The 15151-nt window shown below is 36.4% G+C and overlaps 1 protein-coding gene across 2 annotated transcripts in view; it reads left to right on the top strand.

Annotated features, from left to right (window-relative positions):
• Window positions 1-15151, top strand: part of Zdhhc8 (zinc finger DHHC-type containing 8) — a 46786-nt gene that overhangs the window by 8705 nt on the left and 22930 nt on the right. For both annotated transcript variants that reach the window (XM_083128315.1, XM_083128314.1), the window contains exons 2-6: window positions 2828-2946; window positions 7013-7170; window positions 7862-8034; window positions 9527-9721; window positions 11924-12083. In XM_083128315.1, the coding sequence (XP_082984441.1) occupies window positions 2828-2946; window positions 7013-7170; window positions 7862-8034; window positions 9527-9721; window positions 11924-12083 (805 nt within the window). The remainder of the gene's footprint in view (window positions 1-2827; window positions 2947-7012; window positions 7171-7861; window positions 8035-9526; window positions 9722-11923; window positions 12084-15151) is intronic.

The raw sequence follows: 15151 nt of genomic DNA, 5'->3' as shown, positions 1-15151 counted from the left end.
CTTGGCTGCATATTTTTGAAATGCAAAAATCAAATCATGCCGGGTCCAACAAAATCCACAATCTGCTCTGGAAAGCCCCTTAGAGGACAGGCCAGATAAATTGTTTACAATGTTGCAACATATTTGCGAAATCAGAAGGAGTCACATAAACTTAAGTATAATGTTGTTGAGTCCACAATCGCCGCCACGGGAGTATCTAAATGCATGGTTTCTCAAGTTTTAAAAGAATTGGATTGGATTGATTTGTTGTTTTAAGTCCACTTTATGCACAGTAAGGCTAATCGGGACTGAACGTTACAGTTTAAAGTGGGATCCGAACCACTATGTGCCTCCACCAGGAATCGAACCTGGGATCCCTTGATTACAAGGCGACGACGCTACCACTGCACCATCAGGGAGTTCAAGTTTTAAAAGAAGGAAAAGAGTCCTTGACGAAAGGTGAGCTGAAGTTCTGTACTCCGACAGGTAGAAAACAGCCCAGGAAAAAGCGAATTCAAATTTCGTTGAAAATCCTCAGACCTTTCCTCTCCCTCCAGGTTGTAACACTGCGAACCAACGTCGCTGCGGAGAATGGAGTGGGGAAATGTGGTGAGAGCTGCGCAACAGCTATTTGCAGCGTCTTGTTGTCAAGTTATATTTTCGGCTCTTACAAATGCACAAATTAGTGTCTGTGAACTTGAAAGAATAATTCTACACTCACTTCCAATATTCCCAAAGCCTTCCTTATCTTCCTGCGTAACTTGTAGAAATCATTACACAGTCAGAATCATTGCACCTCTGCAAGTGATCAAAAATTTAAATATTATAGTTTGGGGACTATGTTTTCTCCTTTGCTTCTTGTTAATACCTTACAGTACATTAATTCTGATTTTTGTTTGAAAAATTGAAAACATACTACAATAATGAAAATTATGTTTTCATATAAATATTAGTTTTGTGTTCAATAAAAAATTATATAATGACTGACTCTCTATGTTGATACGTGATGCTGGATAATATTTTTATAAAGGAAGAAGAAAATTCCAATTTTATTTGTAAAACATAGCATTTTTTGGGCCGCAGTTAAATTGGTCAGTATTTGGTTAGTTTATTTCTAGTGAAGTCTATAATTTTTACCCTTTTTCCACCCCTGGCATATACATGCAAATATTAGCAAGCTAGTATTTTAAAAGTCCTTCGATCCATCAAATTAAATTTTTGTATTTATGTTATTTACATGGGCTGACCTTTGTAGTTCCATTATTTCCTTTAAACCGGCCTCCGTGGCAGAGTGGTTAGCATAGCACCCTACGATGCCAGGGGTTCTGGGTTTGAATCCCGGACTGGGAATGGGTGTTTGTGAGTGTCCCTTCACTGATTTCATTGTACAGTCACGGACACTGCCGGCTTGTAATGAATACAATGACTTCCAATGGAATCGTTACAAGCTGGCAGTGTCCGTGACTGTATCATCACTCATCCCCATCTTCACAATTAGCCAGATGTGGCACAAAAGCGAAGTAAAATAAGCCAATTCATTCAATCGATAATTATTCTCTTTGCGATCATTGAATGACATGATGTAGGCTGTTGATTCATGGGACAAAATGAAAATTTATTTTAGAATATTCTAGTATTTGGAATGTCTTTTGTTTTAATAAATTTCATCATTAGATGTGTTTGAAGGAATTTGAACCTGTCTTTATTTCACACAGACACTTCAATAATTTAATTGAGCTTGCAATTTGAAATACATTAATTTTTCCATTCTATGAGGTATGGAATTTCTGTACAATATGTCACCTTTTTTCTATTGTTTGATCCCAATAAAGAACTTCTTTTTACTGCTCCATGATCATAAGTTTCAATGTATAGTTAGTTGCACATATAACTGAGAATGATTCTAGTGTATTGCAGAGAATTTCTGCTGCTGTTATTGCTTCTCAAAATAGTTACCAGGTAGTTGTGCAGCCTGTGTTCTGATGTATTGATGGATTACTTGATGATGATTATTGACACTGACAGTCCCTCAGACAAGTTTTTATGTGCTAGTATTAACAAATCTCCCAAGTTTTATGTATGTAGGCCTAGCAGTTTTTGATATGTTGATAGTTGACTTGAATAACAGACAGACTTATTGACTTGTCATTTTCTGTTTCGGCTAGAAGTTGTTGAAGGGTAGAGCACTTGTTATCTTGAAGCCAATCAAAAACCTGGTCTGAGAAGTGTATACACAATTGTTTCTAATAATAATAACCTGTGGCGCAACAGCCATGGAGGGCCTATCTACCTACTGTTGGCCTCACTCCCACATGCGTAAGAAAATGTGGGCGATCTTTCAACCAGTTATGGGGTGAAGTGTAGTCAGCATGATGAACCTCCAGTCATTTTTGTAGGTTTCCATGTCCAGGTTACACTACTCATTCGTAGCTCCCTAATTTCCTCACGATGATTGGTAACTTTCGGTCCCGTACACTGGCCGAAATCTGAGGAAAGTTGTTACACTTTGCCCCGGAGACTCGAACCAGTGTGTGTCCTGTATCCTGCGCTCAGTGTGTGATGCCTTAGACCACATGACCACAGTGTGGGACAGTAATAATAATGACACTCAAAGCCAGTTGCATATAGAGTTTACTTTCATTCATGTATGGGAGAAGATTGTTTTATGAAAAGTCCACAGTGAAAGTTCCATAGCTTTTTAAGGTGGAAAATTGGCAATTGAAGCAGTGCCTATTTGAACTATGTCCATTTATAGTTCAGGAAAATGTAAAAATCATGGTCCTACTGTATTTACTTGCTAGGAAATACTGTATTAATTCTCTTAATACCTGACCTTTTATTGTTTCAGATGTCAGCATTATCTATTCAGTTACCCATGGATTCCAGCATATCAAGCTGTAATCACTCTATTTGTACTTGCAAATTTCACATTAGCCACTTTTATGGATCCCGGTATCATACCAAAGGGTAAGTCTTGAATTACATTGTTTATGTGTAGTGAGTGATAGCAGTATAATTACATTTAAAATCTTGTTTTACTTTTCATTGTTCATGCATAAGTATGTAGTAAACAATTTCAATTCTACAATTTTGTGAAGTATGTTTGAATTTTAACACACAATCATGACAAATGTGTAAAACTTTAATTAAGTTTATAGTTAGTTTGAGAGGGAAAGTTTTGACATAATAAAATCAGGTTAGGTTTTCTGACTTTATGATTTGCTTCTTTAAGTGCCTTTATACTTCCTTTAGCTAGTTTCAATATATGTCATTAGAAACCTCTGACTTGAAAATGCATGTGAAATACGTTAGCTGCATTTTAAAAGTCCTGGAGGATTCTAAAAACCTAATAGTAATAGGTTTATATCAACTAAATATTGTTTGTTACTCAGAGGAATCTTTAAAATTAATGTTTGATGTGGTTTGGTTCATTACCAGATCTCCAGCTGGACACCATTCACGTCCAAACACACTTGCAATCTTCGTTTGAATCGGAGAATTGTGTTCTTATGGTGCTTGTGGGAATGTTGTGAATCGCATCACGTATCTTGAACTTCAGGTCGTCAAGATCTGTCGGTTTCTGTGCATACACGTGGGTCTTGACATGTTTCCGCAGCCACTAATTGCAAGCTGTAAGGTCTGGTGACCTTGTGTGCCAAGGTGTGGGTCCTCTGTGGCCAATCCATCTCCCCCCAAATTGACCATCAGGGAACTCTCGAACTTCAAGGGCAAAGTGTGAGGGAGACCCATCTTACTGGAAGTGGACCTTATTGATTCACTGGCCAACACACAATTTGCATTTGAAAAGAAAATAGCCATTTCTTACTAATTTTGAGGTGAAAAACACGAAAATGACAATTATAATTGTCGATTGGCTCTTGTTTAGGAGGTACGCGTACTTTATTTGGTGTTTGTACTCTGTTCATATCGTAAACACAGGCATCACAAGCTGGCAACACTGTTGTGTTTTGTGAAGGTGGAAACACAGATAAGAACAACAATCAGTATTTCCTTACTTTCAATTGTTCATTGTTGTTCATCAAATTTCACAATCGGCAGGAGATATTGCACAACATTCAACTGTAAGATGCAATATCTTCTGCTGCTGTCAGTGAATTAGTTCTTAGCGGAATTTCTTTATTTGAGAGTGATTTCTTGTGCTGCACTTTGAACTACTACTGTGTGTGTTTTGTGTGTGTGTTAAAGAGATTAATTTATTTGTGATCCGTGTAGTTAGCAGATACACTAGTGATGCCACATAACTGTGTTAATAGTCCAAATCTCTTTTGTTACGTTTGTGGAGAGGTCACGTTTTCAACACAGCGAAGGCCTATCACCCCGATAGTGAAGAAAGTGCACAAACTTTATTTTGGGTGCAAGATTGGAGACCAGGACAAGACCTGGGCCCATCACGTTTGCTGCAGTATGTGTGCTATAAATCTTCCTAAGTGGATGAAAGGGGGTAAAGTTTCTATGCCATTTGCTGTTCCAATGGAGTGGAGAGAGCAAGTAACCATGTAAATGATTGTTATTTTTGCATGGTTCCACGTCTTTCTGGAGGAATAACAAAGAAAAAGAAAAGGACAATTCAGTATCCTAGTATACCATCTTCTATTAGACCAGTTCCTCATGGTGAAGGACTGCCCGTTCCCGTACCACCAACAGAACTTTCCAGCGAATCAGAAGATGAAGATGAGCCAATGATTTTGGAATCTAATGACATTCCTTATGTTGACAAAAAAGCTTCATCTGTGCCACACAAAATCACAGTTCAAGAGATAAATGATCTTGTTCGTGACCTTGAATTGCCTAAAGATAAAGCAGAGTTACTCGCCTCAAGGTTTCAAGAGTGGAACTTGCTGGAGAAAATTGTCCGTGTAATGTAATTTAGGTCTCATCATGAGGAGTTCATGCCTTTCTTTCGAAAAGAAGATAACCTTGTGTTCTGTACCAATGGAGATGGTCTGATGAATGCCTTGCATATCACACATAACCCACAAGAATGGTGTTTGTTCATTGACTCATCGAAATTAAGTCTGAAGGCAGTATTGTTACACAATGGCAATGAGCTTTCATCCATTCCAATTGGACATGCTGTCTACAGGAAAGAAACTTACAGCAATCTTAAAAATTTTTTAGACTGTCTCCAGTATAGCAAGTATGGCTGGTATCTGTGACTTGAAAGTAGTCGCTGTGGTCATGGGTCTTCAGTTGGGATATACAAAATACTGCTGCTTTTTGTGTGAATGGGACAGCCGATTGAAAACACAGCATTATGTGAGGCGTGATTGGCCAACAAGATCGGAGAGAAGAATGTGCAGAACGCCATTGGTTGAATCGCACAAAATCCTGCTACCTCCCCTACATATAAAATTAGGTTTAATGAGGAGCTTTGTGAAATCCATGGACCAATCTGAACCAGCTTTCAGGTTTCTCTTGGAAAAGTTTCCTCGACTTAGCAAAGCTAAAATTAATAAAGGAGTTTTTATTGGGCCACTGATTAGAAAACTCTTCTCTGATGACACATTTGACAGCATACTTCAAGGTGATGAGAAGACAATTACAGAGAACTGGTTGAGAACATGTTGTCACTGTATCATAAACGTAACTGCAATATGTCTCTGAAGATGCATATTATTCATTCACACTTAGACTTTTTTCCAGAGAATTGTGGGAAGGTTAGTGATGAGCATGGAGAACGCTTCCATCAGGCAATCGCAACAATGGAAAAGAGATACCAGGGGAAGTGGTCGACTTCCATGTTGGCTGACTATTGCTGGATGATTGCTAGAGATAACCCTGAACAACGTCACAAGCGACAGGCAAAGCGATTCAGCAAACAGAAATTCAAGTGAGCTCCAGAAACCACGAACAGGACCATCCACCGACACAGAACAACTCATAACCCACCCACCCAACATCCCATTTCCATGATAACACTGTATAAAGTTTAATTATGTACTAATTATAATGTATTCTATTTCTGGAAACTATGCTCATGATTATATATGGGCAGTTACGGCCTGGATTTTATCACAGGTGCAGTGCCGGGCCTCGATATGTGAAGCATTATGAAAACACCACATACATTAAAGGCCTATCTCTCTCTTAAACCAGAGCCAATTTTCAATTTTAACTTTCATATTCATGTTCAGCAGGTTCAAATCTATAACAATTGGCTTATTTTATGCAGAAGGCAAAAAAAAGTTGAAAATTTGTTGTCCAGTGATGCCTAACTTCTGGAGTTCCGAGACAAGACATGTCTGTAACCAGGTAGCTGGTGCCATTCACAGTGTCCTCCTCCTCGAAGAAGAATTGACCAATGAGGTTGTCAATTAAAACTGTGCACCGCACATTGACCTTGGGGGCTATCCTGCTTGTGTGTCTTAAACTTGTGTGGATTCTCAACCCCCCAAATTCGGCAATTGTGTCTATTCACTTTTCCTGAAACATGGTCTCATCAGAGAAAAGAATAAGAGACTGAAGGGCATCTCCATTTAATCAGTTAACATTAATTCACAAAATTCCTTGCCTATGTCACAGTCCTCTCCTATGAGATCATACACACATCTCAACTTGTAGGGCCTGGCTTTCACTTTCTTGCGTAAGATACTGTGTAACATAGACCTTGCCACTCCCAGTTCCAAGGATCTTCATTTAGGAGATTTCATTGGACTCCGTTGCATGCTCTCCTGCACTGCATCTGGAACTTCGTCACTCAATCTTGGCCTCCCACTACGTGGCAGATCTGCTACGCTTCCCGTAGCCTTAGACTTTTTGTACCATCTCTGGATACTTGTCTCTGCTGGAGGTGTTTTGGAACCTTCTCTGCACCAAAACACAAGATTTTAACTTGGCAAGCCGTAACATGCACTGAGCTTTTTCCTGCATCAATGCCAACTTGGCTTTTAATTGAACAAAAAGGCTATTTTTGCAACTTTAGTCCCAGTTTACTGTTCCATTAAATAAGTTGTAAGATCCTAAAGTTCTTTTTGAAATCTTGTTTGAGTTATTTAATTTTTTTTCCCCATAGCCTCTTCAGAAGAAGACCGGGAAGATGACTTCCGTGCACCATTATACAAAAATGTAGAAATCAATGGTATCACAGTGCGGATGAAATGGTGTGTTACATGTAATTTTTATCGCCCTCCAAGATGTTCTCACTGCAGTGTATGTAATAATTGCATAGAGGTAAGTTTATTTTTCATAGCTTTTCTTTTCTACAACAGTTGCATTGAACTCTGTTTTAGAATAATGATAGGGAAGCTGTTGTTGGAGTCATACTTGACCTTTCACATCAAGGGTCTTTTTGACCTGCAGGTGGCAGTTGCTGTGAATCTACCTTCATTACCTTCATCCTTTTATCAATTATAGCACAATTTAGTTATGTAACTTTAAATATTCAGTGAAATATAAATAATTTTGGTTCTGGATGAGGTTAAAGAAATATGATTACTTCCGTAACGTACACCAAAAAGTTGGAAAGTATATTATCATCATTAGTAGATTGAATTTTGCAGTATTTAATAGTAAAACTGATAATTGCATATTTTGGGGTTCTATGCCGTAGACTATTTCAATTTTTTAAGGTATTTAGGTTAAGTAAATTGCTTTTAGCTGACCTCCACGTCAGACTGGTTATCTTGGCATGCTACGATGCCAGGCATCCTGGGTTTGAATCCCTGCCTGGGTGTAGGTTTACTTTTGTGAGTGTCCCTTCATCAATTTCATCATATCATCACTCATCCTCAACTTTGCTATTAGTCAAAAGTATCGTAGAAGCGAAGTAAAATAAACCAAATCAATCAGAAATCGTTTTTTATCTGTGACATTCAGGAATCTTCTGTACACACAAATATATATGTATTTCTTTTCATTTCAGACATTCGATCATCACTGCCCATGGGTTAATAACTGTATTGGCCGTCGCAACTATCGTTACTTTTTTATGTTTCTCATATCACTGAGCATACACATGGTCAGCATTTTCACGCTGTGCCTAATATATGTTTTGGAGAAACAGGACCAGTTGCAAGAAGTGGACACAATTATTTCGTATCCTTTTATTAACGGAATGTCTAGGTTGTTTTTTGTAAGAATTGCACAGTCATATTTCTGCTTGTAATATGATTTAAATAGAGAATTCTGTTGTGATGTGATGGTAGAATTTCTTCAGTTCTTTACATAAAGAAGTAATAATCTGTATTACTGGTGGAACAATATTGTGAGCCTAAGATAAGTACATGGTGTTGGCAGAGAAACCAAAATTGATAGGCAATTACAGTTTTTTATAGGTATTGTTATTGTTTCCATTTATTACATAATTTAAATTTTATACATTTCTGCCCTTAATATGATTATTGCTTCTTGCACTTTTCCTTTCCCCCTTCTCTTCTAGCTTTCTTTGTCCATACTTTTTGTGCTCAGTTAATGCTGCCATTTCTTAGCTTAGGCTTTTCTGTTTTTTTCTCCTTCCGCTTCTATATCAATGTGTACTTGCAAACAAAGGTATTATTATATTATGATTTTTATTGTTATTATTACCATATTTCTTCAAATCTAAAGCTCGCCTTTCGTTGGGTTTCGAATGTTGAAAATGTACGTGCACCTTGGATTCAATAGTGTCTTGGATCTGAGTATAAATCTATAATTATACCATGGTGTAATATAGAATGTAGTATTTACCAATTTCAGTGAGCAAGTTTTTTCCGAAATGTTTTACTGCAATACCGGTATTTATTAAAACCGCCCTTAGTGAAATTTTCTTCCCTTGAAATTGCTACATTACAATCATCAACATTTCACAACAAGGAGTCCCAGTCTGTTTTTAGCAGTGAAGTAAGAAGGGTGTCTACCTCAGTCCAAACCCAGTGTCTCAGAAATAATAATAATAGTAGTACCAATGTGCAAAAAGTAAAGTGCTCCACTGTGCTTTGCACCACGTCATGAAGGCATATAGGGATGTTGGAGTTAGAGCCCCACACTTTCTTGATCATGGCCGAAGGTGGGGATGATGTGATCAGGACCGTACCCCTGGCTGCCTTTACCCCCCAGAGTTTCCTCCAGGTACCCACTTTATGCGATTCTGGGTGAGTGCGAGAGCCACTTGAACAGGTGGGAAAAAATCCTGGTTCTCCCCCATCGGGGATCGAACCCAGGTCTCTCACATGGTAGTCAGACGGTAACAAATGTGTAAATTAAAATAATTATAATTATGTTAAATTATAATAATATTAATTAAAATCTGCAAATTAATAAATATTGTATTATAAATAGGTAAAAAGATTTACAAGAATAGAGATATAACAACACATATTCATTATGTGGCTTTCGTGTAGTTAAGATCTCCAAAATTTGTATAAAAACAAGTGCACCCGGTGTCTTGGATTCAAGGAAATATGGTATTATTAGTATTATTGTGTTGGTAATAGACTTAGACCCCTGAAAAGGAAATTTCAGTGATAAAAATCGTGGAAATTTTTTCCAGATAAATGTTGAAACTGCATCATTTGTTGTTAAAAACTACTCTTTCCTTAACTGTATATAGTATGGTCATCATGGGTTTAATCACATTACTTTTTATTCCCATTTTTGGCCTCACGGGGTTTCACATTGTTTTAGTGTCCAGGGGAAGGACAACCAATGAACAAGTAACAGGGAAATTTAAGGGTGGATACAATCCATTCTCAAGAGGCTGCTGTCGGAACTGCTGCTATGCTTTATGTGGGCCACAGTATCCTAGGTAAGCAAATGTATTTAGGTACTATACATATACACATATCAAGGCTGAACTCATACTCATTCTGATGCCGATGTTCTCACCAAAAATTGTAACACTTAAAAGTTGTTCAAAATATTGATTAACCCTTAAGGACAGCTTGTGCAGTGTCACAAGCAGCTTTTTCTCGTAGTGTGTTACTTTTTTAACATACTGTAACTTGGATAATGATTTGAGATACATGTTTTGAGTTCTGCATAAGTCTAGAGGTATGTAATTAACAATTAGTAAAGTTTTAATTTTTACCTTTTGGAGATTCACGTCCTGGCGTAGCCTGCGTGGTGGTCCGATGAATTTCAAATTTCACGTATAAAATATAGTTACTTTCCCTTTTTTTCTTCTTCTAGCTGATTACGGATCTTTTTTTTTTTTGTTTCCATCAGGATTATAGACCAAAGTATACTGAACGAAACGGGACATCATTTGTACCTCTAATGTTCTTAGTCCCGGAAATATAAAATTTCATTTAGAAGCATGCAGAATTTCAAATTTACTGCTGAGAACACGTTTGGCGTTAGTGCAAATACCTGGAAAATTAGTGTCGGCGGCTAAGGGCGAACATTCCACTCCAATTACAAGCATTAATTTACCAGGGTTTTCCATTAAATTATTCAAGAATTACATCAGAATATTAAAATACCGATTATGTAATCACAAAATAGAGGTTTTCATGCAACATTGGTGCAAAATTAATGGATACTTCGAATTTTTCTTGATATCCAGGATAATTTGGCTCCGTGAAATTGTCACATGCCATTTTTGTTTATCTCTGGAAAACCAAAATGCCAGAAAAGTATTGCCTGGTATTGCTAGCGTCTTGAAATCGGAATTGGAAACTACCAGTTGAGCTTTCATCATCAATATCATCCCAAACTTTACCAGCGTACAGGAATCTTGCAGAGTCCTCACAGTGCATAATTTTGTTATTTTGGCAAACACATTGTGGGGAGAAATATAATTTATTAAAATCTAATGTTACATGAAAATATGAATATTTTAAAGTCAAACTCTGCACTGATAGATTGATGTGCTGTAGGTCAAATTAAACTATTTGTTAAAATATTCTGAACTACTACAAAAATATTTCAGTATTCCAGTATCAGTACTGGTGGGAATCAGAAGGGACCGACATTGGTATCAGTATTGGGTCAAAATGACTTGATCCCTAATGCTACATATTTGGAGGCTTTAAAAGAATGACCTCTTCAGATTTTGTCCTTACATGTACTGAGTACTCCTTTACAGATTCACCTGTATGAGTGTAGAAATATTAATTGTAGTCCTTACAGACTTACAGACTAGGCTAAACTTCGCCCATGAATAAAGAAATTCTAATTTATTCATGGTAAGGTGTTCATGTCAGCATAAGTTGAATGAATTTGTTATTTAATTTGTGGTGTGTCTCTCAAGTTAAACTATTACTAAGGATCTTTGCCTCAGATATCACTTTGGATGAAAATAGCTTCAAGTATTGATGCCCTGAAAATTTTAATTGCAATATATCATTGTTAATTGTTTCATATAAATTAATATCAGCAAATTTTGACATAATTGTCAAAACACACTTCATTGATGAATATAAAAATGAAAATTTCAGAATAAAATTTTGTAGACTGGTTGAGTTCAAATGTAGAATATACATTATTATATTTTATTATTATGGTAAATAAAATCCATTTTGTGATTGAAAAAATTGTCTATTAGAAATATCATTTTCTGTTTATTTTATTGTTACTGCTGCTCAGTTTTGCTCCTAACCTTCATATTCTAGGAAAGTCTGATTTACATAAAAATTCTGTAAAACCTGTTAAAAGCCCATGGAATATAAATTATCATTGGTGTGCACTTGACAAATATGTATAATTCACATATTTGTAGAGATTAATATTTTTCAACAGGTGTTTTGTAATTTCCAACAAATACTTTAAAATTGCCTCTCTTGCATCTGAAACCAGTGCCTTCATATTTCCACAGTGAAAATACCATTAACAGAGTTAGAATAAATCCAACATGATCAGAAAATTTACTTCTAAATGCCTTATAAACCTGGAAATTTCTGAGCAAATATGGTTGGCAAAGTTCAGGTGGCTTTCATACAAGCACCTGCTACCATGAGAATAAAAAATAATCTGAAATGCCCAATTGATGTTTTTTCTTTACTTTCAGCTTATTGAAACCAAGTAAATACGTTGGAAAGAAACCTAAACACTACAACTTTCCTGTAAACCCTCCTGCCATATCGACAATAGCAAGTGATAGTCAAGTTAAAACATATATGGATAATAGTAATGGTGTTCGAAATGCTAGTTCTAATGCATATAACAAGGTAAGTCTTGTTGCAAAAAATATAATTGTAAGTATATTAAAAGTATGGTTTCATAAGATGGTTTATATCATAAGAAGTATTATGTATAGTCATTGTCAGTATTTTACTGGCCAAGTGGGTTTAACTAAAGGCTAATATAATTTATACAACTCTTGCTTGGAAAATGTACAAGGTGTAACCAGAAAAGCATGCAAAGAATTTTGTCAGATACAGTCTATTTAATAATTATGGTATTATACGCTATATATTTATACCATGCATTTTCCACATATAACATGATTTTTTTATATAATCAACATATTTGGTGAATAATTTGTCGTAGAAATTACAACTTGCTATGCAGCATGGAAGAGCAAGACACTGTTGGAACAAGTACAATTCTGAATTTTTGTATTCACATTTCTCTTCAAATTATGCACTTCGTTCGTCATCATGAGCATTGTCGTTCCGTTCATTAAAACTCTTCCATCACCATTTCATTCATTCAGCAATCTGCCTGTAAATTTCTGCTGGAGGTAGTTCTCAAGAGGAATATTACTACCATGTAATACAGGACAGTCAAAAAAATGAAACAATTTTACACAGTTATCATGACATAACTATTTACGAAATCAAACATTGCCCCAATATAAAGAAAAACTGAAAGTTTTACTCACGTGATTCATATTACAAAGATTCAATATGGGAATTACTTGCCAAACGTAATCAAGCTCTTGCCATACACGAGACAGCATGTTGAAGACACTAACAATTTGTCGTTGTAACTCGGTGGCAGATTTTTCGGGTGGGTTGAAACATACACAGCATATCCCCAAGGAAGAAATTGCAAGAGGTAAGACCAGGTGCATGGATTTTCGTGGGCTTTTTGCAAACACTTCCCTGATTCTGTTCACAGACTCTTCGGCAATATGGGGCTGCCCAGTGCTCTTCTTTTTACACACAGACCCAGTCTCATAATTGTTTGTACCAACAGCTGACGTTCTTCCGAGATAGTTGATTACTATTGCAACACATCCAGAAATGTTTTTGCACCATTGTGATTGAATCAGTCTTTTTTAACTTCAACACATAATATGCCTTCTGCTGATCACTTGCAATTTTACCACACTAGATTTTTAGTTTAGTTCTCTGTCTGTGAAAGACCCTAATATAGGGTGGAAACGTAATGTGGAAAGTGCTTTTATTTTAATAAACTGCCTTCGTCAGCAACTGTAGGTATTTAATATGGAACCAACGCTTAAACGTGTCACACTAGTGATTCTAGCAGAGCAGCAGCAAACCAGCGTAAGTACACCAAGTGAAAATAAAACTTAGTTTTTCTTTATATTCATGCCTTGTTTGATTTTCTGTCATAATATCTGTCTAAATTTGTTTCATTCTTTTTGACTTACCCTATATAAACACTACACTGTAATTTGACATTGAAGATGAATGCATGCACAAACAACTTGGAATGAGGCGGTGAGACAAAGGGGTTGAGAGGATGGACCAGCATCCACGTACCCATCTGCATGTCTCTCCTATTGTTTGTCTGTGCAGTATAGACCATAACCAGGAAGAACCACAAGTTCATTAGGGCATAAATGAGTCTCTTGAAGGCAAAACAAGAAAGTGTGAAATTTATTAATAGGTATGTGAGGTTCCTCTCGAAGCAATTAAGATTCCACCATGATTATTATTTTATGATCATTAAGCTTATAGTGAATAATTTTTTTTTGTGTTGCGTAATGATAAATAAAGCGAAATGGCAGTGATTTTATAATTCTTTGCAGGAGGATAACCTTTAATCTTCCTCCACAAAATCTCCAATCTTGTCCATGTGAATGAACTCCTCTTCACCTGTATTTTCTAACCTAACCTAGCCTGTAGTCTGAATTGGGTAAGTAGCAAACCATCTCTCCCCCTCCTACCATTTCTCTTGCATTGATAGTTGTAAGTGGCATTGTATCAGTAGATTATGGTATTTAAGCATGCATGAAACAGTTAGCTGGATAAGTTCTATTTTCTTTAATATTTGGTGTACAGTGAAGTCAGAATCACTGCTTTCTGCACAGCAGTAAATGTGCCACCTTTTTGTCTGATATGTTGAGTGGTTAACTTATGGCCTCTCCACTGAAAGTTTTGAGTCTTGAGTACTACTTTCCGAATACATGCAGTAGTTCCGTAGCTCAATAGTGCCAGTGACCTACTGAACATCTTTACTTAAAAGTATGCACTCTACAACAAAATCATTGAAGCAATAATTATTTTTATAAGTACAGTAGAACCTTGATTTTACATTTCTCAGGAGAGCAAGCTGAAAAACTTAAAATGCGTGAAAATGTAAAATCAGGGAAAACATTATAACATTTTGCTATGTTGGAACCATTGATTGATTGATTGATTGAGTTGGTGTTTTAGTCCACTGTATGCACAGTAAGGCTAATCGGGACTGGACCTAAGGTTTAAAATGGGATCCGAACCACTAATGCGTGAAATCCGGGAACCTAAAATTGGGGTTCCACTGTAACGCTTTAATAATTGCATATACATAATGTAATAATGTTGAATGACTTTTCAGTTGATTCCTTTTGAACTGTCAACTTTTAAATGAAGGGCTCGAGGGTAAAACATGTGTTTACCAATTTCGGAAGTGTTCAATGCAAATTGCACGACATGGCAAGTACATGCAAAAATTCAAGGATGGCTATTTTTACTTAATAACTCATTAATGATCAAAATGTCACTTACAATGTTTTACCGCCGAGCCCTTCAAATGCATTCTGAATTCAGTTATTCTACTCAAGTAATTTGTACAGAAAGTAGCATTGCCACAGGATTTATATGTATGAGTGATATGACTCCCTTTTGTAGCTTGACAGTATTATATTTTACTATCTCTTTGTTGAAGGACATAACTTATTGCTAGTCATGTCTTAAGTTCATCCATTCTCCACATTGAAAATTCACACGTGTAGAATTTATATATGGAATTGATGATGTCTGTGAATGTTGAGGTGGAAAATGAGTGAGGAATTTTGGGATGACCATCGTTTCCCCTATGTAAATGTCCTCACTTGAAAGTGTAG

Source organism: Lepisma saccharinum, chromosome 9, assembly GCF_977018435.1.
Source record: "Lepisma saccharinum chromosome 9, izLepSacc3.1, whole genome shotgun sequence".
Lineage (NCBI taxonomy): Eukaryota > Metazoa > Arthropoda > Insecta > Zygentoma > Lepismatidae > Lepisma > Lepisma saccharinum.
Note: the sequence above shows the minus strand (reverse complement) of the source record. Positions and strands in the feature narration are given on the sequence as shown.